This window comes from Podarcis filfolensis (genome assembly GCF_964270895.1).
Source record: "Podarcis filfolensis genome assembly, chromosome: 6".
Taxonomy (NCBI): Eukaryota; Metazoa; Chordata; class Lepidosauria; order Squamata; family Lacertidae; genus Podarcis; species Podarcis filfolensis.
Window position 1 is genome coordinate 18,584,409 of NC_139609.1, and position 27,229 is coordinate 18,611,637.

Sequence of the window (27,229 nt, forward strand, 5' to 3'; positions counted from 1 at the left end):
AATATGAAAAGTGTCTATATATATGAGTTGCATTTATTTGTAATGGTATAGCTTGACACTCAGCTCTATTTCTCCTTTACATCTCCAGGTGAGGCAGTGGAAGTGTTGGACCAGTGTCTTGCTTTGGTAATGGACTGGATGAGAACCAACAAACTGAAGCTCAATCCAGATAAGACTGAGCTACTGTTAGTGGGTGGTTTCCTAGACCAGATAGGTGGGAGGTCGCCTGCTCTTGATGGGGTTACACTTCCTCTGAAGGAGCAGGGTCGTAGCTTGGGGATACTCCTGGATCCTTTGCTGTCGCTCGAGGCTCAGGTAGCCCAGAGTGCCTTCCATCAGCTTCGGCTGGTGGCCCAGCTACTCCCCTATCTGGACAGGGATAGCGTAACTACTCTTGCCTATGCTCTGGTAACCTCAAGGTTAGATTACGGCAATGCGTTATATGTAGGGCTGTCTCTGAAGACGGTTTGGAAACATCAGCTGGTGCAGAATTCAGTGGCCAGGCTGCTCACTGGAGCAAGGCTGTTTGAGCATATTACACCGATCCTGGTCCGACTGCACTGGCTACCAATTAGTTTCCGGGCTCAATTCAAAGTGCTGGTTTTGACCTATAAAGCCTTAAATGGCTCAGGACCACAACACCTCAAGGACCACCTCTTTCCCTATGAACCTACCTAAGATCATCTTCTGAGGCCCTCCTTTATGTGCCTCCTCCTCAAGAGGTCCAGAGGGTGACAACACGACAATGGGCCTTCTCTGCAGTGGCTCCCTGTCTGTGGAATGCTCTGCCAGGGAAGTTTGCCTGGCGCCTTAATTATACACTGTTAAGGCACCAGGCAAAAACGTTCCTTTTTAACCAGGCCTTTCGTTGATCTGATTTACCCTTCTGTTTTTGTGGGGTGGGGGGCTACTGGCTTGTTGTTTCTGTTTTTATTATGTATTTTGTGGTTTTATATATTGATTCTATTCTGCGAACCGCCCTGAGACTCCTGGGTGTAGGGTGGTATATAAATTCAATAAACAATAATAAGAGCTTACCAACACATGATGGTAACTCCCACTGTCCATGCAGACACACAGCTTCTTTAGTTCCAACAATGTAAAATCTTTCATTACATTCATATGCCACAGTTTCGCCATGCAGATATCTATCTGAGTCAACACTAGCAGGGCGTCCATTTCTCATATTTGGAGGTACTTCACAAGCTCTGGTTTCCTCTGTTGAAAACAGAAGGAAATGATGTGAAACAAAACATGAGTTCTTTATTTTCTTAAAAGTATAATCTCAGTCCCCAGTTGTTTTGGCTGCTCATTCTCTTCGGCCTCTCCTACACACCAGATAAAAAATGCCTAGGGCAGCTTGTCAGGACTGGTCGTTGTCCTCTTCAGATCACCACACAAATGCTTCTTGTTCTTTTATAAAACTTTTTATTGCGTATTAACAAAATAATCTTATAAACGGTTCTTAACGATTATTCCTCAGAGTCACTTATTTCAGATACCTTCTGAGCTCTGCTTCTCCGTGACCAGCCACTCTCAAAATGGTGAAGGCGCCGCTCCTTTCGCTTTCCCGCTAGAGCTGGCTTGTATCTCCCCTCCTCCGAATCTGAGCTAGAACTTAACCCTTGCCTTTCCTGGGAACAGCCAGTCCCTCCCTGTTGTTCCTCTTGCTCTCTTCTATTAGATTCACTGCTCTCCTTCCCCCCTTGGAGAATGCTTTCTCCCTCTGAGAAACTGGAAACTTCTAACTCTTCCCTGACACAGCCCTTCATTTTTCAGCTCATCAGTATATATTGCAGAAGTAGAATGAAGAGGCAGACTTTGATATTATTATGGCTTGTATGATTTTAACTTCATTCTTAAGAACTGAGCATTGATTTGTTGTTATTTTTCTCTGTTCCATTTTGATCTTATTTCCAGTCCCAAGCATTGGAAACTTAAGACTGGAATTTAGAAATGGCTTCTTTTATACCACATTTGGGTAAACATAGCATTTCAATGATAAAGCAAAGCATGAAGACACTTAAGATGGTCTGATTCTGCTTCATATGGAGACATCAAATGTTACGCTCCACTTTCCCTTCGGCAGACCTTTTTCTTCTCCTGCAACTTAGGAAACTTCTGGGACAGAATTCCCAGCATGTAAATAGAAAAGAAATCCTAGTGAAATATATGCACATGGTGGACTTTGCTGAGTTAACAAAAACAGTTTTATCTGCACATAGCATTTGCTCTGTGAACATGCCTTAGTTGCATCTGTAATTTACCTTTGCAGAGTGGTAAAGATGTCCACTGTCCATCCAAACACTCAATCAACTTTGATCCAGTCATTGTAAATCCAAAATTACACTTGTATTCCACCTTTTCTCCATGTTTATATTCTTCCTGAAAGTCACCGCTAATACTGCCATCCAAAATGCTGGGGGGTGGCTGACAAGGATCGACTTGTGCTGGAAGTAAGAGAGCATCACTTCAGTCTTGTATCTGTTGACTCAAAATAAGTCTAGACAGCACACCCTTCCACATAGAATTTTCACAATTATGAAATGATGTTGGATGTGCTGAGTTCCAGCCAGTTGTGTGGAATGGATGGTGTCATTTATGTGGGAAAGACTCAAATGATCAGCACTACTCATGTAGCTCCTAGTTTCACCCATTACCCACAACTGCGTAGAGGAAGCCAGGGGGAAATGGTTGCCATGTTGCTGAATGAACCCCCCCCCCCCGACTACAAATAGGTAGGGATGCTCACACAGGGCCATTCTGGGGTTCCTCCTGCTTTACATAATTTTGCTTATGGTAGCAAGGAATGTAACCCCTGCATATGATGAAATTTACCTGTAACAAATGGAACTATATAACGGAGTATATTGCATGTATAACATACCATATTTTCCCATATAATTTTGTGTTTCATTTCATTTCATTTCAGGCATTTTCTTTCTCTTTCAGAACTCAGCAATGCAGAGACAGCTTGGACATAACTGGCTGGTAGATGCAATATGCAGGCAATGTGAGCAAATCTCAATCAGGTTGGAACCAGCAAATTCCCTACATAAATCTGTTTAAAACAGATTCTTCCTCCATTGCTATACATGGAGCTGCCTTTATTTATATGTAATCCAAACTCCAGCAGCTAACTTGCTCACCCCATTGTGCAGATTCGAACCCCCGACCTTCCAATTAGCAAGCCCAAGAGGCTTAGTGGTTGAGACCACAGCGCCATCGGCGTCACCTCCTTCCCATACTCCATTGACCACACAACACTAAACAAAATGTATATATGTATACACTAGCCAGTGAAATCTTCCCCAGTAAGACTTGGGAGAAACATTACTAAAAAAGGCTGCCAGGAAATTTTTAAGAGTAACAAGCGCACTGATATTTACTTTTTGTATAGCTATGAAAAAAAATGCATACCTTTACATGTTGGGGGCTGTGGAGACCATCCAAAATGATAACACTGGGCAGAGTCAGGCCCAACTCTTTTGTAGTTTCCGTGGCAGGAAAATTTCACCACGTCTCCATGCTGATATTGGTTCTTTCTAGGGTCAAGAAGCCCATTCTCCAGAAGGAAACCATCACAATGTATTGCTAAAGGAAATGTTGAGCAAAGCAGATTGAATATAATTAAGTGCATTTCAAAACAAACATGCCTGAAATTAAACTGCTGAGCAAAATGTTTGCAAATGTTCATCAAACTTATTGCAGGCTTGCATAACCTCTGACCCCCTGGGAGTGGAGACCAATAAATCTTTAACAAGACAGCATGCCATGTTTCTCAGCTATTGGGTGAGTCCACCTTCCTCATACCTTCAAAATTTCCATGCCTGAAAATCTCTCTAGAAGAAGTCAAACTCTATTTATTCACAACAACAACAACTGGCACACTCAGGTGAGTTGCTGGTGCCACTCTCAATCTAGAAGATGGTGTGAATTCTTTGAACAACCAGAGCTTTGATATATTCCATTAACTTTTTGCTTTCCTGTTGTTTTTTCTTCATTCTTTACATTCCAGGTGAAGGATTCTTATCAGTCTGCCTGGATGGAGGAACCACTGCAAAAAGGTGCTTCAGTTGGGGTATTTTATTCTCAGATGTTTTCTATGAACTCTGAGCAAGCCAAACACATTGTTAAACACAGAGCAAGTTGCCTGACTCCTATATGTAGCAATTTCATCTACAGAATCAGATTGCTAAAAATCCAGCTTCATATCTTACTTTATTACATCCGAGATGAGTACATATATTCTTACTGATCATTATTAATTAGATCACCAATGTATGCCAACTTGAGGTATTTTAGTTATGTAAAATCGTTAGGAATCACTGGGAGAAAATTACTTGAAGAAAATAAAGGATATTGCTGGTTATAGCAATATCAGAAGAGAAACCAGAGTATTGCTGGTTATGACATACTAGATAATCCTAAAGTGTATATCTAGGATAATTGAAGGCCTTGCTTCTGAAAGATTATAAACTAGTGGCCTGTGTATGTAACCACATAGAAAACATCAGTGAAAAAAACCTTGTTTGATTGACAAAGGCTGTGTTATATAATTATATCAAGGCTGTGTTATGTAATTATATAATTAAACAATGATAAATTATAACTTACGTAGACATTCAGGATTTGGACTCCACCCATCCTTTGTGCATACTACATGGTCACTTGTGGCCTTTTTAATGGTTTCAAACCCATCTTTACATTTGAAGTGAAGTATTTCTTCAGACAAGAAAACCGATTGACTTGTGTTAAAGATTTCATTATTTTGAGTTGGCACTTGGCATGTCTCTGAGGAAATAAAGAATGAATTTTATTTATGATCAGTTTTATAGTATCAGTTTACATGCTCTAAAATCTGGCTACTTCAGACTCCATGAGCATACGTGTGAAATTAAGATTTTTTTTTTTTTTTGCCCCGACTAGGCGAGAGCACGCGAGGATCCCGTACTGGAGGAGGGTTTCCCAGGGCACCAATGAGCAGCACTCGAAAAGCTAGGACACCCCGAAAGCTGTTGAACTTTTTTAAAGGGAGATTTGAGGAAGACCCCAAGACTGAACTTTTTTTTAGGAAGTCCCCAAGATTGAGGGGGGTTTTTTCCAGGAAGACCCCAAGATTGAGCTTTTTTTTCAGGAAGACCCCAAAACTTTTTAAAAGGAAACCAGCGAAATTGTTGAAACCTGAAAGTTGCTGAACTTTTTTAAAAACAAACCCTAAAGTTGTTAAGGATGTCCCGGACTTCCGGTTTGGATCGCAAGCAGCAGGGAGCGCGGAGAAGCCGCTGAAGGGCTTTTCCGAGCCTCACGGGGGCTTGGGGGCAATGCAAAGGCACTGCAACCCCCAAAATCTCAAGGGGGGTACCCTTGAGGGACAAGCTATCCAGCAGCGTTGGATTGGTTCATATGTTTCTTCGGGGTTTTTTTCTAAAAGGACTCGAGAGCGACGGGACTGAGAAACGCGAATGGTAAGCTCTGCGGACCCCGTGTTGCGATACCTCTTGCTCCCACTGGAAAAGCGACAAACCTCCGTAACTTTAAGAACAGAACCCTTAGTGTTTTTGGAGTAATTCTTGGCTAAAAAATTTGGATCATACCTTAAGTGAGCTCTGGATGCAAAAGGATTTAATTGAGGAGCCCGACCCGCTTTTCGGAGTGAAAATGGCGCAGGATACATAGTCGTAAGAGTGAAGAAAGGAAGTGATTATTCACCCGCTGCAGTAACAGAAAAGTGAAAGTCCTCAGCAGCCTTTAAGCGAGGCAAAGGAAACCAAATAATATAAAAGTAACGAAAAAGACCTTTAGAGACTTTGTATTCTTTTTGGGGAGAGCATTAAAAAATAAGAGAAAGAACTGAACAGAGTGGTTACAAAGAGAGAAATACTTTGAAGCCTTAAACCTTAATACGAAAATCCAAGGGGGAAGAGGGGAGAAGAGATAAGACGGAATAAAACACAAAGGCTTTAAAATAAACATTAAATAATAATCTCCACTTATTACTCTTTCTGTTTTAATTCCTGAACCCCCTATATTACAGCTTGGGCAATCGATTAAGAGTGTAATTTTTCCCCCTTTTATCAAACCTCAACTCTGGACTCTAACCTCCCCCCCTTAAAGAACTTGGATTTTTTACTTCTTTACTTCTTTTTTCTGAGTTGCTTGGAATCCTACATGAATTGAGCTTATAGGGCTATATACATATCTTTATTTGGACACTTATCTCCTCTCTTTGACCGATTGGATTAAATTCTGAATACCCTGGACTCCCAAAGGTTTGGAGCTTTCTGGAACTGAATTATACATGAACTGAGTCATAGAGGGGTGTGCTTAAAATTACTGGGGCATATATTCCCCTCCATTTGATAGACGACCGGATTTTGGACCTCTGGATCTCTTCTCAACACAACCCAATATTGGATTAAGCCAGCAAGTGGCTGAAGAGTATAGAACTTAGAACTTAAAATAAATAATTAAAAATTGAGACCCTCCTCTCTTCTTTCTCCCTCTTTTGGAGGCCTAACTGTTTGGAACCCACCAGACTGCATATTAGAGACTGTGTCTATTTTTACTTTTTATTTATTCATATATTTTTTTCTACGGACTGCTTTGGTGCTTTCTGTCTTTTTCTGGACACAGAAGAAATTTAATTAGACCAATTTCTAAATACTGACCCCCTCTCTTGACGAAATATTTGAATTGGATTAAGCTAACCAAGTGGCTGAAGATCAAACAAAAGAAAGAACAGGGAGCCCTTATCTAAAACAAAAATCAGATATATGTTAAATTTATGATTTTTCCAATGGTTACTTCATATAAAGTGTGATGGGATGGTGAGCTGCTTGTGCGTAAAATCCTGATCCCTCAGAGTTTGGCTAAGTTCCCAAACCTCTGTCTGTGATGGAGCTCCTTAAGCATGGCTCCATCAATCGCTCGTTGAATCGGACAGTGGGCGTTTACGGAACTTCTTCCAGCATAAAAGCTCCTTGACGGAAACGCGTCTTCTGGACTCTCGGCGTGACAGTTTCCGCCGAGGAGTGGGTGTGCCTACGGGAGGTCCTGAAACCTCTCCACTGTTCCCGCTTGAAGTATCTCTGAGCTCTCCCTCCGACTCACTTTCCCTTGTAACTCCACTTCTCCCCCTGCTGGTCCCCTCCTCCGCTGAGTGGTTTCTCTCACCCTCCATGAGCCCTTTCACCTCCTTCGTCTCAGATGACAGTTCCCTGACATCCACCTCCCCTCTAGGGCCCCCTTCACCCCCTTCCCTCCCCTCCTCTGCGGGAGGCGAGGGAGCAAAACCCCTGAAGGAACCTCCCTCATCTTCCGAAGTTTCGAACACTTCCCTCCACCTTTTGCTGTTCCCGGTTTCCAAGTACTCCTCCTCCTCGGAGTCTGTACCCTCTTCCAACTCCGATTCCCTGAATCCCTCCAGTTCCTCCTCATCGTCGGTGGTGCCAAAGTACTCCCTCCGGAACCTAGCTACTGGTTGAGGTTTCCTGGGGAACCTTTGGTGGAACGTTTCGATCAAGACCTCGTCATGGACCTCCTCTGCCTTCACCCAGGTGTTTTCCGACTCCGGTTCCCCTTCCCACGCGACCAAATACTCCACCTGATTACCCTTCCACCTGGAGTCGATGATTTCCGCCACATAGTTGCGGCTTTCCCTTTCTTCTATGGCTGGCCCCCGTGTGGATACCCCTTCACCTTCCCCCCTGTATGGTGACAGTAATGACCTGTGGAATACTGGGTGCAGTTTCATGTGGTTCGGTAACCGGAGTCTGAAAGCCACTGGGTTGACCTGTTGGATGACCTCAAATGGTCCCAATCTTTTGGGTCTCAATTTCTTGCAACTACCCTTGAACGGCAACCCTTGGGTTGATAGCCAGACCCGACTCCCCACCCTAATTGTTTCACCTTCCCTTCTGCTCTTGTCTGCCTGCCTCTTATATTCTTCTTTGGCCCTTTCTAAGTTGTGTTGGAGTTGACGATGGATCGCTTCCATTTCTTCTACAAAAGGTTCAGCGGCCGGAACACTCCATCTCTCTCCTCCTTCCCCTGGAAACGCCCTGGGGTGGCACCCATAATTAGCCAAAAAGGGGCTCATCCCGGTGGACACATTCTCTGCATTATTGTAAGCAAATTCCGCTAGTGCCAACTTTTCGACCCAATCGTTTTCTCTGTCATTGACATAACACCTCAGGTATTGTTGAAGGATACCGTTTGCCCTCTCCGCCTGCCCATTGGTCTCAGGGTGCCTGGCAGTCGAAAAGTTGACCTCTACGTGCAACAAGCTCATAAGCTTCCTCCAGAATCTGGACGTGAACTGTTTCCCTCTGTCGGAAACCAGCCTCAAGGGGGCGCCATGCAGCCTAAAAATATGTTCTACAAACAATTTTGCTGTCTCTTCCGCCGTGACTGCATGTGAGCAAGCTACAAAGTGACCCATCTTAGTTAACTGGTCTACTACGACTAGTATGGCGGTTTTCCCCTGGGATTTGGGCAGATCAGTCATAAAATCTATCGACACCGCCTCCCACGGTCGTTCTGGTGTGGGTAACGGTTCTAAATACCCCGCTGGCGCCCGCCTTTCTCCTTTGGCTCTCTGGCATTGGTCACACCTTCTCACATACTCCCGTACATCCTCCCTCACCTTGGGCCACCAAAACTCCCTGGTCACCAACCACATGGTCTTGTGTTGCCCAAAATGCCCCGCTGTGGGATTGTCGTGCAGCTGTTTGAGTATTCTCCCCCTCAATTCCCCTTCGGGTATATATAGCGCCCCTTTGTAATACAATGCCCCGTTTCTTTCTTCAAAACCTCCGGGGTCTTCTCCCTCTCCCCTTAAACCTCTGAGCTTATCCTGGGCGTACTCATCATTTACCGTTCCCTCTACCAGTTCTCTTTGCCCCACCCAGGCCGCACCACACACCCAGTGGTCCTCTGGGATAATATGTCTCTCTTCTGGCGCTCCCTCCCCCTCCAAATATTCAGGTTTGCGAGAGAGAGCGTCCGCTCTGATGTTTTCTGGACCTGGCACATAGCAGATTTCAAAATGGAATTTGGAGAACTCCTGGGCCCATCTCACTTGTCGTTGGTTGAGCACTCGTGCCGTTCTCCAATACTCCAAATTCTTGTGGTCCGTACATACTTGTACCTTATGCTGTGCACCAATTAGTAAGTGTCTCCATCTCCGGAACGCTTCGTGAATGGCGAGTAGTTCTCGGTCATATACCGTGTAGTTCCTCTCGGATTTGTTCAGCTTACGCGAAAAGAAGGCACACGGTCTCCATTCCGACTTATTGCTCCCTGGTTGAAGCAGCACCGCCCCCACCGCGCGGTCTGAGGCATCAGTTTCCACTCTCATGGGTTTTTGTAAATCCACATGCAGGAGCTGTTCTTCCGAAGCGAATGCCTTTTTCAATTCCTCAAAAGCGTGCTCCGCCTCCGCCGTCCAAACGAATTTCTTCTTGCTGCTCAGACAGTCCGTGATGGGAGCCGTTAAGTGGGCAAAGTTCTTGATGAATTTACGGTAAAAGTTCCCAAACCCTAAGAACCTTTGCACATCTTTTTTCGTTTTCGGTGTCTTCCATTCCAGCACCGCCTGTACCTTGCCTGGATCCATGGCTAATCCCTTGTCTGATAGGCGGTACCCCAGGAATTCCACCTCCTTGGCGTGGAACTGACACTTCTCCAATTTCACCCACAACTGGTTTGCTTGCAGCTGGCTCAGCACTTCCCTGACATCCTTTACATGCTGCTCCTCATTCTCTGAATATATCAGCACGTCATCGAGAAAGGCCACGCAATTCTTGTAGAGCAAAGGTCCCAGTACATGGTTCATGAGCGATTGAAAACAGGCGGAGCCTGCTTGTAATCCAAAGGGCATAACGAGATATTCGAAAGCCCCTAGGGGGGTGAACATCGTTGTCTTCCATTCATCCCCCTTCTTTATTCGTATCAGGTTGTACGCTCCTCTCAGGTCCAGTTTCGTGAATATCTTTCCCTTCCTCACCCTGGTCAAAATGTCATCAATCCTGGGCATGGGGAAAGTCACTGGTTCTGACACGGCATTTAGCCGCCGGTAGTCCACGATCAATCTCGATTTATCCGTGTTTTTTTTGTCCACAAAAAACACTGGGCTGCCCCCCACCGCTCTGGACTCTCTGATGAAACCTCTCTTCAGGTTTTTGTCAATAAACTCCCTCAACTCCTGCATTTCCCTGTCTGACATGGCGTACAGCTTGCCCACGGGGAGCTGGGCCCCAGGGACCAGGTTAATTTGGCAGTCAAAGACTCTATGCGGTGGTAGTTTATCTGCTTCCCTTTCGCTGAAGACCTTGCTCAGGTCAGCGTATTGTTTGGGCACCTTCCCTTTGTCCGCCACTTCCATCCCTGCTAGGGAGGCTTTTGCCCCTTCTGGCACCTTTTCCTCTTTGCAGTGTTCCAGGCAATGTGCTGACCCAAAGGAGACCACTCTCTGATGCCAGCCCACTAGCGGGTCATGCAACGCTAGCCAGCTCATTCCCAAAATGACTGGCGCCCCTCCCAGGGTGGCTACATTGAACGCTATCCTTTCAGTGTGCCTTGCCACCCTCATAACCATTGGGACGGTCTGTAGGCTAACTTCTCCCCCCAACAGCTCCCTCCCATCGATCGTGGTGACCTGCAGGGGGTTGCTTAAAGGCAGTGTCTGTATCTGGTGTTCAGCTGCAAACTCCTTGCTCATAAAATTACAGGAGCTGCCTGAGTCCAACAGCGCCTTGGTCTTTAGTGGGTATCCGTTTGCCAGCTCTAGCAGCACCTCTATTACTAGAGCTGGTCTTGGAGGTTCCGGAGTGGGCACTTTTACTGCTCCTTGGCCTGTCTGCAGTGCCCTGACAGCGGCAGACAGGCGTTGGCTTTTACTGGCTCCTGGACTTCCTCCTCCTTCCCCCCAACAGCTCCCGCCATCCCTTGCCATTCCTTTCTTTGTGGGCAGACTCTGGCAAAGTGACCTGGCTGCTGGCAGAGGTAACATTTCTTGGCGCTCTTTCCCTCCTTCTTCCTCCCTTCACTGGGATTTGAAACTGCGCGCGCGCGCGCTGTTCCAACTTCCATCGGCTCTCCGGGCGGGAAACTGGGTTCTGGAATCTCTGGAATGCGGAAATCCCTCCAACGCTCTCCTTTCCCCTCCCGCTTCTCCAAGGCTCTTGCCTCCTGGCGCGCTCCAATGGTCAGCGCTGATTTGGTCAGCTGGTCCATAGACTCCGCCCTGGGCGCCCGGGAAAGTTCGTCTTTCACCGCCGAAGAAAGCCCCTCTTCAAAGAGCATTTGAATGGGTTCCGCCGATAGGTCCCACCCCAATTTATGTATCAACATTGTAAACTCAGTCCAGTACTCACGAACCGATCGGCTCCCCTGTTTGCAAGCCATCAATTGTCTGCGCACCAGTCCCTGTTCAATCTCGCTGGAAAACATCAAATCCATGGCGCGAAAAAACTTCCTCGCGTCCTTCAGCATGTCATTATTCCCTGCCATCAGGGGCCGGACCCAGTCTCTCGCCCCTCCTTCGAGATGGCCAATCACAAACGCCACTCGCGATGCCTCATCGGGAAAGTCGTTAAACTGCAGTTCAAGAGCATACTGCATCTCTGTCCTAAAGGCTTGGTAGTTCCTGGGGTCCCCCCCAAACTTCTGCACCATTCCTGGCATCTTTCTTGCTAGTGTAGCGCCTTTTGCCTTTTCTGCATCCTGCGCCCTCCTTTCTTCTAGCCTCGCCGTTTGCATTGCTAGCTGGAGTTCCAAAACTCTGTACCTTTCTTCCAGAGTTGGACCTTCTCCAGCTCCTGCTGCTCCTCCGGCTCCAGCTGGGTTGCTCATGATGCCTCTCTGCACAAGCTGCTTTCAGGGACTGTCCGATTGCTGTGATGGGATGGTGAGCTGCTTGTGCATAAAATCCTGATCCCTCAGAGTTTGGCTAAGTTCCCAAACCTCTGTCTGTGATGGAGCTCCTTAAGCATGGCTCCATCAATCGCTCGTTGAATCGGACAGTGGGCGTTTACGGAACTTCTTCCAGCATAAAAGCTCCTTGACGGAAACGCGTCTTCTGGACTCTCGGCGTGACAGTTTCCGCCGAGGAGTGGGTGTGCCTACGGGAGGTCCTGAAACCTCTCCACTGTTCCCGCTTGAAGTATCTCTGAGCTCTCCCTCTGACTCACTTTCCCTTGTAACTCCACTTCTCCCCCTGCTGGTCCCCTCCTCCGCTGAGTGGTTTCTCTCACCCTCCATGAGCCCTTTCACCTCCTTCGTCTCAGATGACAGTTCCCTGACATAAAGGCTTTCCTGTAAGATTAATATTTCATTAACGGTCTTCATATAAGGCCCTTATTATCTTTACATAATTAACAATCTCTCAATAAGATTATTATTGAATTAATTTGAACTAACCTGTATTAATTGTGAGTTTATCTTGGACCTTACCCAAATTTGGAGTTTACAGACTGTAAATTCATTAATTGGGACTTTGATTTGGGAAATCAACTGATATCTGGGATTTTAGATTTGGAGTTGGAAATCCTACAAGTTAATTTTGAATGAATAACATCTCAGTGTATTTGTAGGAACCTAAAGGGACTGGGAATAATTTGATTTGTTATACTCACAGAACCACCGTATACGTTCCTTTTTTTATTTCAATTGGTAAAGAATTTGGAATTAGATTGCCTAAGAAAGTGCCGTTGAATATATTGTTTGATAATTAATCAAAACTGGTTAAGATTGTGCGCCCTCTAGGGGAGAGAACAAATATTACAAGAGATTTAATTAAAGAAGTGGAGAAGGAGAAAATGTCTGGGAAAAACGGAAAAAAGATAGGAGGAACACCATCATATAGGAAAACATCCCGACAAGAAGAAATTAAGGATTTAGATATCCTATGGCTAAAAATAAAGGAGGAATTCAAACAGAGTGAAATACATATGGAGAAAAAGCTAGGAGAGATGCATGAGTTGATAGATAAGAAAATAGAGGGTGTAGTAGGAGAACTGTCAAGTAAAATTAAAGAATTAACAGTTCGGTCAAAGACTATGGAAGAAACAAACAAAAAAATACAAAAAGATATGAAAGAACAAAGGAAGGAGACAGATAGGATAAAAGATGAAATAGGAGAACTGAATAGAAATCAAGATCAAGTTTTGGATAATTTAGCGATGATTGAAATGAAACAGAAACAGCTAAATTTAAAATTTAGAGGAGTAGGAGAAGAAACAAATGAGAACATTAAAGAAAAAATGACTAAAGAGCTAGCGAAATGGTTAGAATTGAAAGAAGAAGAGGTTGCCTATACGATGGAAAACGCTTTTAGAATAAAAATAAGGTCCAAACAAGTAAAATAAAAAAAAAGTTCCAGGAGACTGTCTAGTCATATTCAATTTGATAGAGATGAAGAATACAATATTAAGAACAAGTTATCAAAAGAAATCAGACCAATCATCATCTTTAAAGAGATACCAACCAGACTCCTATGCAAAAGAGAAGGTTACAAACAGTTAGTAAGTGTTCTAAAAAAGAATGGCATACAACATAGATGGGAGTTCCCTGAAGGGATCTCCTTCTTCTATAAAGATAAAAGATTCAGGATTACTGAGACCCAAGAAGTGAGGAAATTTCTGCGCAGATATGAGAAAGATCTTGAAAAGTAGAGGAGAGATATGGAGGAAGAAATGGAGACCTAGAGGAGAGAAGAAAAAAATAGGGAAAGGAAAAGAACAGGAAGATAAAGGAAGGGAAGAAGAAGTAAATGAAGAGGAAGAGGAAGAGGGAGCAGTGGAAGAAGAAGAGGATGAAGAGGAAGAGGATACAGAAAACAAAACCCCTCAAATTTAAATTATTAGTTGTTTGTAGATTGGAAAGTAAACATAATAATGAATCTGAAAATTTTGTCATGGAATGTGAACGGTTTGAATGAAAAAACCAAAAGGAATAAAATCGTGAATGTTCTGAAAAGAAAGAATCTTGATTTAATTTGCATACAGGAGACACACGTGACTAAAAAGCATAAAGATATCTTGATAAACAAAAAACTGGGGGTTGAGTTCATAAATTCTATTGCGGGGGGAAAAGAGGGGTAGCGATATATGTCAAAGAAAAATGGGAACCAAATTGATCTGCAAAGATGATGAAGGAAGGATTTGGGGGTTCAAATTAATTTCCAGGGTGAAAAATTTAACGTGATAAACATATATGCCCCAAACCTGAATAAATTGGATTTTTTTAAGAAATTGGAACAAATATTACTGGAGTTAGAGTGTAACAAGACGATATTATTGGGAGATTTTAATGGAGTGCCGGCACCAGAAATAGATAGACAATCAGAAAAGAAAAAATGTAACCAAGGGAAACTGCCAAGATCCTTTAACAATTTGGAGGAAAATTTAGATTTAATAGACATTTGGAGATACAAACACCCAATAGAGAAGCAATTCACCTTCTTTTCAGAGCCACATAAAAGCTGGGGCAGAATTGATCAAATCTGGGTCTCAAGAGAACTTACATTAAGAACTTCAAAGTGTGAAATCCAACCTAGAACCCTCTCTGATCATAATTCGATAGTTTTTGAACTAAAAGGTGTATCACAGGGCGGGTTCAGATGGAGAATGAATGAATATTTATTGGAGAGTGAAGATGTTATTGAAAAGGCCAAAGCCACCCTAAAATACTATTTCAGTTTGAATCTTAATAAAGAAACAAGTATAGATGTAGTCTGGGATGCCAGCAAGGCGGTCCTAAGAGGGTTTTTTATTCAGCAAAACAGCTATAAGAGGAAAGTAAGAGAACAAAAGAAAGAGGAAATCCTTAGTCAGTTAAGAGAATGTGAGAAAAAATTAACAACAAATCCGAAAGACGAACAAAACATACAAATAATAAAAATGTTACAAACACAGTATTCAATGTTAACAAGTCAAGAAATTGAATGGAAAATTAAGTTACTGAAACAAAAATATTTCGAATCAGCTAACAAAACAGGTAAACTATTAGCTTGGCAATTGAGAAGAAGGCAAAAACAAAATGTGATAAATAAGATAAAAATAGAGGAGCAATTGATAGAAGATCCAAAAGAAAAAAAGGAAAAATTCCTCAAATTTTATGAGAAATTGTATAAAAAGGAAGACGAAGAGATAACCCAAATAGAAAAATACTTAGAAGACTACAGCGGGAAGACTATAACAGAGGAAGAAAGAATTCAATTAAATAAACCCATAAAGGCAGAAGAGATCCAGGATGCGATAAGGAAGATGAAACCAGGGAAAGCCCCAGAACCGGATGGATTGTCAGCTAAATATTATAAAGTATTAGAAAACCAACTAACGCCAGTGCTATGTGACATCATGAATAACATATTAAGAGGAGGAAGGACACCAGAGACATGGAAAGAGGCTCACATTACGATGATCCCTAAATTAAATTAAATATCGGATAAATTAAATATAAAAAACTATAGACCCATATCACTATTAAATAACGATTATAAAATCTTCGCAGAGGTGGTGGCAAGCAGACTTAAAAATGTCTAGTAAATTTAATACATAAAGATCAAGCAGGATTCCTCCCAAATAGGTTACTCAAAGACAATGTAAGGCATACCATAAACATCATCGAATACGTGGAGTGTAAGAATGAAGTACCTGCGGCGCTGGTCTTCATCGATGCTGAGAAGGCATTTGACAATGTTTCATGGCAGTTCCTACTAAACAGTATGGAGAAAGCAGGGCTAGAGGGCGAATTTATGGAAGGAATAAAAGCGATTTATTCGAACCAATCTGCTAAACTGATTATAAACAACAATTTAACAAATTCATTCAAAATTGAAAAAGGAACAAGACAGGGATGCCTTCTATCCCCGCTTTTATTCATTATGGTATTAGAGGTAATTACGAACAAAATAAGAGTAACACCAGAGATTCGAGGGATCAAAGTAGGAACGAAAGAATACAAACTAAAAGCGTACGCAGATGACTTGATGTTATCCCCAGAAGAGCCGCAAAAAAGTGTTAGTAAGGCCTTGGAGATATTAGAAGAATATGGCAAACTATCCGGGTTTAAATTAAACAAATTAAAGACAAAAATGTTGACTAAAAATTTGGGAAAAGATGAAAGAGAAAAACTGGAGATACAGAATGGAATCAAGGTGGCTAAAAAAATAAAATATTTGGGAATTTGGCTAACTACAAAAAACATAAATTTAATTCAGGATAATTATTTTACAACATGGAAGGAAATTAAAAAAGATCTAGATACGTGGAATAGAGTGAAACTTTCGTGGTCGGGAAGGATGGCGGCAATAAAAATGAACATATTCCCAAGAATGTTATTTTTGTTCCAAAACATCCCAGTGATTAGAGGTTCCACAATGTTTAAAGATTGGCAAAAAACTCTTTCAAAATTTATATGGCAAGGGTAAAGACAGAGAATTAGATTCAAATTACTTACAGATCAGAAAGAAAGAGGGGGATTCTCGGTGCCAAATCTGAAATTATACTTCGAGGCCTCCTGCCTCTGCTGGATCAAAGATTGGATTAATTTGGAAAACACTGACCTGTTAGACCTAGAAGGCTTCAACAACAGATTCGGTTGGCATGCCTATCTGTGGTTAAACAAAGAAAAGGTATATAAAGGTTTTTCAAACCATATTATCAGAGGGCCACTATGTGAAGTTTGGGAGAAAAATAAAAAACTTCTGGAATGGAAAACACCCTGGTGGTTATCACCAGTTGACATTTTAACAACCAAAAAAGCAAATATGGAAGGAGAAAGACTGACCTATGAAGACCTACTGATAAGATCAGAAAGCGGATGGAAATTGAGAACATATGAGGAGTTGAAAGACAAATTAACGGGCTGGCTGCAATTTCATCAAATAAATGCAGTATGGAAGGAAGACAAAAAAGTAGGGATAAATGAGAAAAAATCTAAATTTCAGATAGAAATAATTGAAGGTAAATCCAAGTTATTATCTAAAATGTATAACATATTATTAGAATGGGACACTAAAGATGAAGAAATAAAGGAGGTCATGACAAAATGGGCAATGGACTTGGGATACAATATAGAATATGATAAGTGGTTGAAATTATGGAATAGTGGAATGAAATTCACGGCATGTGTCACACTTAGAGAGAATCAGAGAACTGTCTATTTCTTGCTTCCTGCTGGTTAACCAATTCCTGGTTCATAAAGGACCTTCACCTCTTATTTCATGACTGCTAAGCTTATTTAGGAGTCTTTGGTGAGATACCTTGTCAAAAGCTTTTTCAAAGTCCAAGTACACGGGGTCAACCAGATCACCACCATTCATATGTGCCTGCTAACACACTCAAAGAACTCTACTAGGTGGGTGAGACAGGATTTGCCCTTACAGCAGCCAGGCTGTTTCTACTTCAGCAAGATTTCTTTTTCTATATGGTTGGTTATTTTATTTTTCACAATATTTTCCACAAATTTCCCCAGAACAGGCATTAAGCAAGCAGAATAGAAATTAAGCAACTGTAACCTCGTACCTATGGGACCGCCTCTCCTGGTATGCCCCGCAGAGGACCTTAAGGTCCACAAATAACAACACTTTGGAGGTCCCAAGCCTCTAGGTGCTTAGATTAGTCTCAACTAAGGCCAGGGCCTTTTCAGTACTGGCCCCGACTTGGTGGAATGCTCTATCACAAGAGACTAGGGCCCTGCGGGACTTGACATCTTTCTACAGGGCCTGCAAGACAGAGCTGTTCCGCCTGGCTTTTAGTTTGGACTCAGTCTGACCCTTATGTTTCCCTCCCCTTCCGCTTTTGATTTATGGGCTACTATTAAAATGAGGCTGCATTTTAAATTGTATTTTAACCTGTATTTTAATAAACTGGTTTTTTGTTTGTTTGTTTGTCCCCCCCCCCCATTATGTTTTATTGTAATTTTATTGATGTTAGCCACCCTGGGCCCAGCTCTGGCCGGGGAGGACAGGGTATAAATACAAATTATTATTATTATTATTATTATTATTATTATTATTATTATTATTATTACTACTACTACTACTACTACTACTTCCATGCTCTCTCTGGATCCCATTTTAAAAACTGGAGATACATTGGCTATTTTCCAGACCTCATTATGAAGGCTAATCTGAGGGACAAGTTACATTTTGTAGCTAAATGGACAGCAATTTCACATTTGAGTTCCTTGACTACTCTAAGATGGATTTGCCAGTTTGCATTTCATCAATGAGGCCTAGAACTTTGTCTCTCATCAATTGATTGGCAAGAAAACAACTTCTTGTTGTTAGTTTGAGTCTCCTGCTGTTATGTAGCTCAGGTTTCAGAGAGACTTTAAGGTTCATTCCACAGCCTGTCAGAAGTCCCACCCTTTGAGTACAAATATTAAACAAGTTCTTCCAGGCTCAGCTCCATCTACCATATGTGCGGCAAGTACCCAGACTGCTTGTGATTGCTTCACCCAGTGAAGAGGAGACATTCAGAAGAGATAGGTGCTGCAAAGGCCTCTTTCCTCTGCTACTCATTACAAACCCCCTGCGTGAGTGCCTGAGGACCCTGCTCCTGCCACTCTCCACCTGGCCCAGGGCGGGGCCTGAAGCCTCACAAGGACTGTTTGCTGCCCAGGAGGACTCCCCTGTGTGAGTGCCTGAGGGCCCTGCTCCTGCCACTCTCCACCTGGCCCAGGGCGGGGCCTGACAGGTCTCACAAGGACCTCTTGCTGCCCAGGAGGACTCCCCTGTGTGAGTCCCTGAAGGGCCCTGCTCCTGCCACTCTCCACCTGGCCCACGGCGGGGCCTGAAGCCTCACAAGGACTGCTTGCTGCCCAGGAGGACTCCCCTGCGTGAATGCCCGAGGGCCCTGCTCCTGCCACTCTTCACCTGGCCCACGGCGGGGCCTGACAGGCCTCACAAGGACTGCTCTCCTGCCCAGGAGGACTCCCCTGTGTGAGTGCCTGAGGGCCCTGCTCCTGCCACTCTCCACCTGGCCCACGGTGGGGCCTGACAGGCCTCACAAGGACCGCTTGCTGACCAGGAGGACTCCCCTGTGTGAGTGCCTGAGGGCCCTGCTCCTGCCACTCTCCACCTGGCCCAGGGCGGGGCCTGACAGGCCTCACAAGGACCGCTTGCTGACCAGGAGGACTCCCCTGTGTGAGTGCCTGAGGGCCCTGCTCCTGCCACTCTCCACTGGCCCAGGGTGGGGCCTGACAGGCCTCACAAGGACGGTTGCTGTCACTGCTGCTGCTGCCCAGGAGGACCCGGAGGGGTGCAGGGTTCTTTTTAAAATGTTTTAAAATTTTCCTTTCCCGTTTGACTTTTTTGTATGTGGGGGGGGGTGAGGTGGGATGGATGTTTGGTTGGGCTTGGGAATTTGTTTGATTTTGATGGATTTGTAATATTTACAGTTTTTTGTTTGTATTGTTTTATTGTTTTCGGGGGGGGGGGCTGTTTGTTTTAAGGTTTTATTGTGGTCTTAAGGGGAGGGGTCAGGGCTGCCGGGGAGTGGGTCCCAGCCAACAAAATGGCTGGGGCATGTTCCACAGAGGGGGTTGCGCTGGGACAACCAATCTCAGTGATCATGGGTAGGAGGAGGAGTTACACTAAGACCAGACCATGTCATTACAGAGGAGGCGGGTTTAGTCGTTGTCTGAGGACTATCCCTGCCTCCGGGTCTGGTCCTGACCGGACGGATACTAGAATCAGCAAGGGATACCCGCATGACCTGAAGGTGCTGCTGTGCAATGCCAGGTCAATGATTCATAAGACCACTGCCATCCATGACTTGATCATGGTTGGAGGACTTGACCTGGCATGTGTAACAGAGACTTGGTTTGATGAAGCAGATGGGCCTGTCCTTGCCGCTGCTTGTCCACCAGGTTTCTCTTACACACAGCAACCCAGGCCTTGTGGGTGGGGAGGGGGGGTTGCAGTGATTTTTAGGAAGTCATTAGTTTGCACCAGGCGTCCTATTGAGAAGACCCAGTTCTCTGAGTGCATGTTCTGGAAGTTGGGCAATAGGGGCAGTACAGGATTTCTTTTGGTGTACCGACCTCACCGCTGCACCAAGGATTCCCTGCCCGAGCTGCTTCAGGTCGTGGCGGATGTTCTCCTGGAGACACCTGGTTTGGTTGTCCTAGGGGATTTTAACATCCATGCCGACACGACCTTACAAGGGGTGCTCGGGACTTCGTGGAAAGCATGGCCTCCATGGGGCTGTCCCTGAATAAGTCTGGCCCAACCCATAGTCGCGAACATGCCTTGGACCTGTTGTTTACCTCTATGGATGCTGATGATCTGACACTAAGTAAAAGCGAAACGAAAGAAGTGCCATGGTCAGATCACTTCCTGGTGCAACTGGACTTCTCCGCGACCTTTCCCCTCTGCAGGGAGGTGGGACCGATTCAGATTGTCCGCCCCCGCCACTTAATGGATCCAAATGGTTTCCAGAGAGTGGTAGGGGATGCTTTATCCCATGTTGATGGCCTTTCAGCTGATTCCCTGCTGGCCCACTGGAATGTGGAGTTAACCAGGGCTATTGACTGTTTGGCTCCGAAGCGCCCTCTCTGATTGCAGGGAGCCCGGACAGCCCCGTGGTTTTCCACAGATCTGAGGGCAATGAAATAATTGCTGAGACGGCTAGAGCGCTGGTGGCGGATGACCCATTCTGAAGCTGACCAGACATGGGTTAGAGCTCAATGTCGAGCCTACCAAGTGGCGGTAGCGACGGCGAAGAAGACTTTCTTCACCGCCTCTATTGCATCTGCAGAAAACAGCAGCAGGAGACTTTTTCAGGTGGTTCGCAATTTAGCGGAGCCACCTGCTACATCAGAGCCCAGTACGGGCCACATGATCTCCTGCAATGATTTTGCAAAGTTTTTTGCAGATAAAGTCGCTCAGATTCGGGAAGAGGTAGACGCCATCGTGGGAGCAGGGCCAGGACGGGAGAGTGCTAGAGTCTTGTCTAGTCAAATTGCGTGGGATCAATTCCAATCTGTTACCTCCGAGGATGTGGACAGGCTGCTTAGACGAGTGAAACCAACCACCTGTCTCCTTGATCCTTGCCCATCTTGGCTTATAAAAGCTAGCCGGGAAGGGCTGGGCGATGGGCTTTGTGGGGTGGTGAATGCTTCCCTCCGTGAGGAAGCCTTCCCAGACCCGCTGAAAGAGGCGCTTATTAAACTGCTTCTTAAAAAACCAACTTTAGATGCGGTCACAATGGCCAACAATCGCTCAGTCTCAAATCTTCCATTCTTGGGCAAGGTGATTGAGCAAGTGGTTGCTGAACAACTCCAGGCACGCCTGGAAGAAGCGGACTATTTGGATCCCTTCCAGTCGGGATTCAGGCCTCATCATGGGACTGAAACTGCCTTGGTTGCACTGGTTGATGATCTCCGGTGAGCTAGGGACAAATGTGAGAGCTGTTTCCTAGTTCTGCTGGATCTCTCAACGGCGTTTGATACCATCAACCATAACATCCTTCTGGACCGTCTTGAGGGGCTGGAAGCTGGGGCCACTGTCATGCAGTGGTTCCGCTCCTTCCTCCTGGGCCGTGTTCAAAAAGTCGTGGGGGGATGAGTGTTCAGACCCCTGAGCTCTCACTTGTGGGGTGCCTCATGGTTCTGTCCTCTCCCCCATGCTTTTCAACATCTACATGCAGCCGCTGGGAGAGATCATCAGGGGGTTTGGGCTGGGTGTTCATCAGTATGCAGATGATACCCAGCTCTACCTCTCTTTCAGATCAGAACCAGTGAAGGTGGTGAGGGTCCTGTGTGAGTGCCTGGAGGCGGTTGGAGGGTGGATGGCAGCTAACAGATTGAGATTGAATCCTGACAAGACAGAAGTACTGTTTTTGGGGGACAGGAGGCGGGCAGGTGTGGAGGATTCTCTGGTCCTGAATGGGATAACTGTGCCCCTGAAGGACCAGGTGGGCAGCCTGGGAGTCATTTTGGACTCACAGCTGTCCATGGAGGCACAGGTCAAATCCGTGTCCAGGGCAGCTGTTTACCAGCTCCATCTGGTACACAGGCTGAGACACTATCTGCCTGCAGACTGCCTCGCCAGAGTGGTGCATGCTCTGGTTATCTCCCGCTTGGACTACTGCAATGTGCTCTACGTGGGGCTACCTTTCAAGGTGACCCCGACACTACAACTAATCCAGAACACGGCAGCCAGACTGGTGACTGGGAGCGGCACCGAGACCATATAACACTGGTCTTGAAAGACCTACATTGGCTCCCAGTACGTTTCCGAGCACAATTCAAAGTGTTGGTGCTGACCTTTAAAGCCCTAAACGGCCTCGGTCCAGTATATCTGAAGGAGCATCTCCACCCCCATCGTTCTACCCGGACACTGAGGTCCAGCGCCTAGGGCCTTCTGGCGGTTCCCTCACTGCGAGAAGCCAAGTTACAGGGAACCAGGCAGAGGGCCTTCTCGGTAGTGGCACCCTCCCTGTGGAACGCCCTCCCACCAGATGTCAAAGAAAACAACAACTATCAGACTTTTAGAAGACATCTGAAGGCACCCCTGTTTAGGGAAGCTTTTAATGTTTGATGTATTACAGTATTTTAATATTATTTTGGAAGCCGCCCAGAGTGGCTGGGGAAGCCCAGCCAGATGGGCGAGGTATAAATAATAAATTATTATTATTATTAAATCAACATGGGATTTGCAAACATGCACACCCTTAAGCTTCCCTATAACTGTGAGAAGTCCAAGAAAATAATATAATGTACTGGTTGTTCACAGCAGGACAGGGCAGGCTCCAGGTTCTCAGGTTCTATATTGTCAAACTGGATTCCATAAATAACACTTACTTTTTACGTTACAACGTGGAGTAGGTGACCAGCCATTTTTGGTGCACACGGCCTTAGCTTGTTGATTTATAGGATCATATCCAACCTCACAAGAATATGAAATTTCATCACCTTCTATGAACTTCTGCCAAGTATGGGCATTGAATGTACCATGTGCAAGCAGTCTAGGAATATCACATTTTTCTAAAAGCAAAAAAAATAAAAATAAAAAGGTTGCATCATTGATTGACATATATTTTGGCAATTGAAATCTTATTTTCAAGATAGATGGTGTATTACTCAAGAGACTTGGTTTAAAGTTTTCCTATATGCTTTTGCAACATATAGATGTAGAAAATAGACACACAATGTGATTCATAAAATATTTTTTTTATGGACCCCTTCATGTGTTGAAAGAATCTTTAGGAGTCACAGTGACACACCACTTTTTTCTCTTTTAACAACCTTTCCTAGCTACTTAAATATGAATTGATCCGATTCATATTTGAAGGTGAATCTGTATTTGAACATGAATGTTATTTGCCTTCGCAAAACAATTCAGAAACCAAAACACAGACATCCTTCGAAATTCTCACTGCTCTGAATTTTGCAATGCAGTTCTCTGGCCAACTGATGTGTAGAAAGGTGCATATGCTAGGGTACTGTGTGGATTAAAATACATACATAGTTGGAAAATTGCATACAAAAATGCATTATGTAGGGGGAAATGGCTTTGCAAAAATGTGTATGCTAGGCAAACTGCCATACAATATTAGCCAACATTTACTGACAATTTGTCACTATATATACCGTATTTTTCGCTCTATAACACGCACCCGACCATAACACGCACATAGTTTTTAGAGGAAAATCCGTAGGCATGCCACCCGTAGGCATTTCCTCCATAACACGCACAGACATTTCCCCTTACTTTCTAGGAGGAAAAAAGTGAGTGTTATGGTGCAAAAAATACGGTATATATATGTGTGTGTGTGTGTGTGTGTGTGTGTGTGTGTGTACACACACACACACACACACGAAAACCAATAAACTGATGCGTAAATGTGGAGAAATGAATTTAAGATTGGAAAAATTAGAAACTCAAAGAAACTAAAACTCCCCCCCCCCCCGCCCCGGAATAAAACTTTATTTAGAGTTCAACAATAACAAAGGGAGGGGAGGGGAACCACAGTAGTTGCAACATCATATAATTACATTTAACCAGTTTTAACATTTTAACATTTTATAAATACTAATAAAGAAATTATACAACATCACTTCTAACTTACTGAGGTTTTCATAATACACTTTTCTCTCTTTATCTTTTTCTTAACGTATTAAAAAAGGGAAGACCAAGAAAGGAAACACAAAAAGGAAAAGAGAAAGAGAAGAAGAAGAAGAGGCGGGGGGGTGGAGAGAAGGGAAGGTGGGGAAGAAAAGAGGAAGAAGAAAGCAAAGCAAAACAAACATATTTAACTTCCGATTAGACTCATTGTATTATTATTTCTACAATATTTTCACACACAGTTCCAAGTTATTATATTTCTTTCTTTGTTTCCGTCAGATATCAAAAGACCTTATATTTGTTGTTTTACAAGGTTCATTCTATTTCTGCCAAGAGATATTTGTTATTGTAATACTTTTCCAAATACTCTTTAAAGATTTTCCATTCTTTCTGTACTTTCTGTTTTGGATACCCTCTAATTCTCCCTGTCATCATGGCCATTTGTAGATATTCTATCATCTGGACCTGACACTCCTTTATCGAAGGTATTTTGTCACTTTTCCAGTTTTTTTGCGATCCTGGCTGAGATCCTGGCTGCTACTGGATCCTCACCATTTCAACAGTACAGTCATTTGCCAAAGGGAAGAAGAGGCGAGCAATCTATTTCATCTCTGTGGGTCTCCAGCAAGGGCAGGATCCTGTAGCGTACTTTTTGAGATCCTGGCTGCTACTGTTGTATACATAAAAAGTGGTCTATTTTCTTTTTTGATTTCTGGTGACATTATTCCCAGGAGAAAGGTTCAAAGAAACTAAAACTAACAGATTACCCAGGAAGGGGTGTCACATCATAAAGCACTATGGCCACCAGCTACTTATTACACCAAACTTGAGCAGTTAGATTTTTTGTTAAAGGAAAAAGTGTACCATGGAACCCCTTCAAATACCATTATAACCATTATTTTTTATACTTAAAGTATAGGCGTATTTTTAAGATTTTGTCTTAAAACATTACACAGGCATTTGACAGAAGGGACTTACAATGTACTTGTGTGGCGATCACAAGGATGAGAGATTAAGATGATCCAACCCACCCCTATGTCCATAGCCAACTGCCCAAATGCCAAGATCTTCCACTGATATCAGGGGGTGGTGATCACACAGAAAGCCTTTCCATCAGCCCCCCCCCCATATTTATGGAACACAATCGCCACTACCAAATGGGTCAACCTGGTACTCAGCTTATTATATTTTTGGTGCCATATGAAGACATTTTCATATTAAATTTTAAAGTTTTCCACTCTGACTACTCACTGTTTAGCCACGTTACACATATTCCTTCCACATCTTTCAGAATAGGCATATTTTGTGTTTGCACATGGTCGTTTCCATTTCTGATGAAAGTTGAGAATGCAAGGAAAATGTTAACTTACTGAAGCATTTTGGTTCTGGACTCCAGCTGAATTCAGTGCATGAACTTCTACCCCATGTTTCTTTATTTCTTGGTAGAAAACCATAACTGCAACTATAGTCAACTGTTTGTCCCACCCTTTTTGGAAAATAGTAGTCTGGCCAGCGTTCGTAGAAATCAGATAGTTGTCCATTCTCAATCCGAATATAGTCACAGTTCTTTGCTTTGGAGAAGATAAGAAAACATAAACATAAACAAACATAAATAAATCAGGATGTTCCACTTGCTATTTTCCTTGGCTGGCTGGTTTAATGGAGGTTGCACATCTGGCTCAAGTGTATCAGTGTCTGAATATTATCTGGGTTTCCCTCTTTGGTCTGTGTATGAAAACAGAAATAGATGACTGTGGCAGAAGATGCAGGTGGTCCCCAGACCCACGTTTGCTGCCAGGAACAGTCAGAGCTGGGGAAAGACAGTTTGCTGGGGCTTGAAGACCACAGTCTTCTCCAGCCCAAAGATAAGCTTTTGGCCCTTAGAACAAGGACATAGGGTAATGGTGCAGGGAACTCCAATATTTTAGCAAGCATTGAAATCAAATCTTTGCAAAAAGCTCGAGCCTATGCAGACATTCAGTCGGATGTGCCTGCATCCCTATTTCATACGATATATTTGTGAATAACGGCAATAAAACTTTGTACTTGGGAACAACATTTCAGTGGGCAAAAATCTGAGCCCTTACTCTGACTGTGAATAACCCAGCCTCCATCCAAGGGACCCCATGTGCCTCCATGCACAGCCCCTCACATCCAGTAATAGAGCAATAGGTAGAGGTTCATGGCTCTCCCTGCACACACACCTCAACTATCATCGTGATGGGCATATAATTCATAAACTACAAAGTTGGATGCATTGAATGCTAGCTGTTCATGTTTTGAAGCTGCAAAGAGAAAGCTACTTACAAATACATCTCGGAGAAGGCAACCACCCTGTCTCTGTACACATGGAAGGGAATTGGCGGTTCCGAAGCTTATAGCCAGACTCACACCGTGTTTCAATTATGTCTTGATATTCATAGTAACTCTGCTTAGGATAGTAGTCGCCATTTTCTACTTGGGGTGGGGAGCAGACAATTTCTATGGAGGAATACAAGGAGGACACTTGGTCAGCAACAGATCAAGCAACAAACTCTTTCCCTGGCTAGATATAATTCAGTACATCAGTATGAGAACGTATTTATTATTTGTTAAAAACAAACTTCAAAGCGGTTTACAAAAGAATACTAAATTTTTCAATAAGTTAGAAAAGCAATAATTTTAAAGACCAAAATCTTAATAAGGAATGGGGGAAATTTATAATTTTTCTTAAAAAACCATTGTAAACAGCTAAAATCATTAGTCAGGTTGGAATAACACTTGCAGTTTAATGGTGAATTTTGGACATAATGGAGATGCAAAAAATTTGGATTATTATAAAAGATGCAGGAGGAAATGACTAACAATAGGACCCACAACGGGGATGAGGGAAGTCCAGGAGATTCTGTGGAATCTTGTTTCTATATTGTATGTTGATATGTTATTGTAAAATTTAATTTCCGGACACCACTGTAGGAGCATTCCCTCCTATATGCAAGATGTAAGTGAGGAATAAATAAATACCGGTATAAAACACAAAATGGCATAGTTTTAAAGGTGTAAAAATCATTGTCCTGATTCACCAAGGACAACGTTCTGATCTATTTTAAATTATCTAATCCAATCCACTTGACTAAAATTGCAGTCTTGTGCACAATTCCCTCAGAG

The 27,229-nt window shown here is 43.7% G+C and overlaps 2 protein-coding genes across 7 annotated transcripts in view; one reads left to right on the plus strand and one right to left on the minus strand.

Moving 5' to 3' along the window:
* Positions 1–27,229, plus strand: part of LOC310765406 (complement factor H-related protein 5-like) — a 316,979-nt gene that overhangs the window by 97,846 nt on the left and 191,904 nt on the right. The window lies entirely within an intron of this gene.
* LOC310765395 (complement factor H-like) overlaps positions 1–27,229 on the minus strand; it is a 100,426-nt gene that overhangs the window by 63,575 nt on the left and 9,622 nt on the right. For all 6 annotated transcript variants that reach the window (XM_083620263.1, XM_083620258.1, XM_083620260.1 and 3 more), the window contains 7 exons: positions 26,390–26,563; positions 25,453–25,653; positions 22,819–23,001; positions 4,618–4,794; positions 3,421–3,594; positions 2,268–2,450; positions 1,039–1,218 (listed from right to left, as the gene is read on the minus strand). In XM_083620263.1, the coding sequence (XP_083476389.1) occupies positions 1,039–1,218; positions 2,268–2,450; positions 3,421–3,594; positions 4,618–4,794; positions 22,819–23,001; positions 25,453–25,653; positions 26,390–26,563 (1,272 nt within the window). The remainder of the gene's footprint in view (positions 1–1,038; positions 1,219–2,267; positions 2,451–3,420; positions 3,595–4,617; positions 4,795–22,818; positions 23,002–25,452; positions 25,654–26,389; positions 26,564–27,229) is intronic.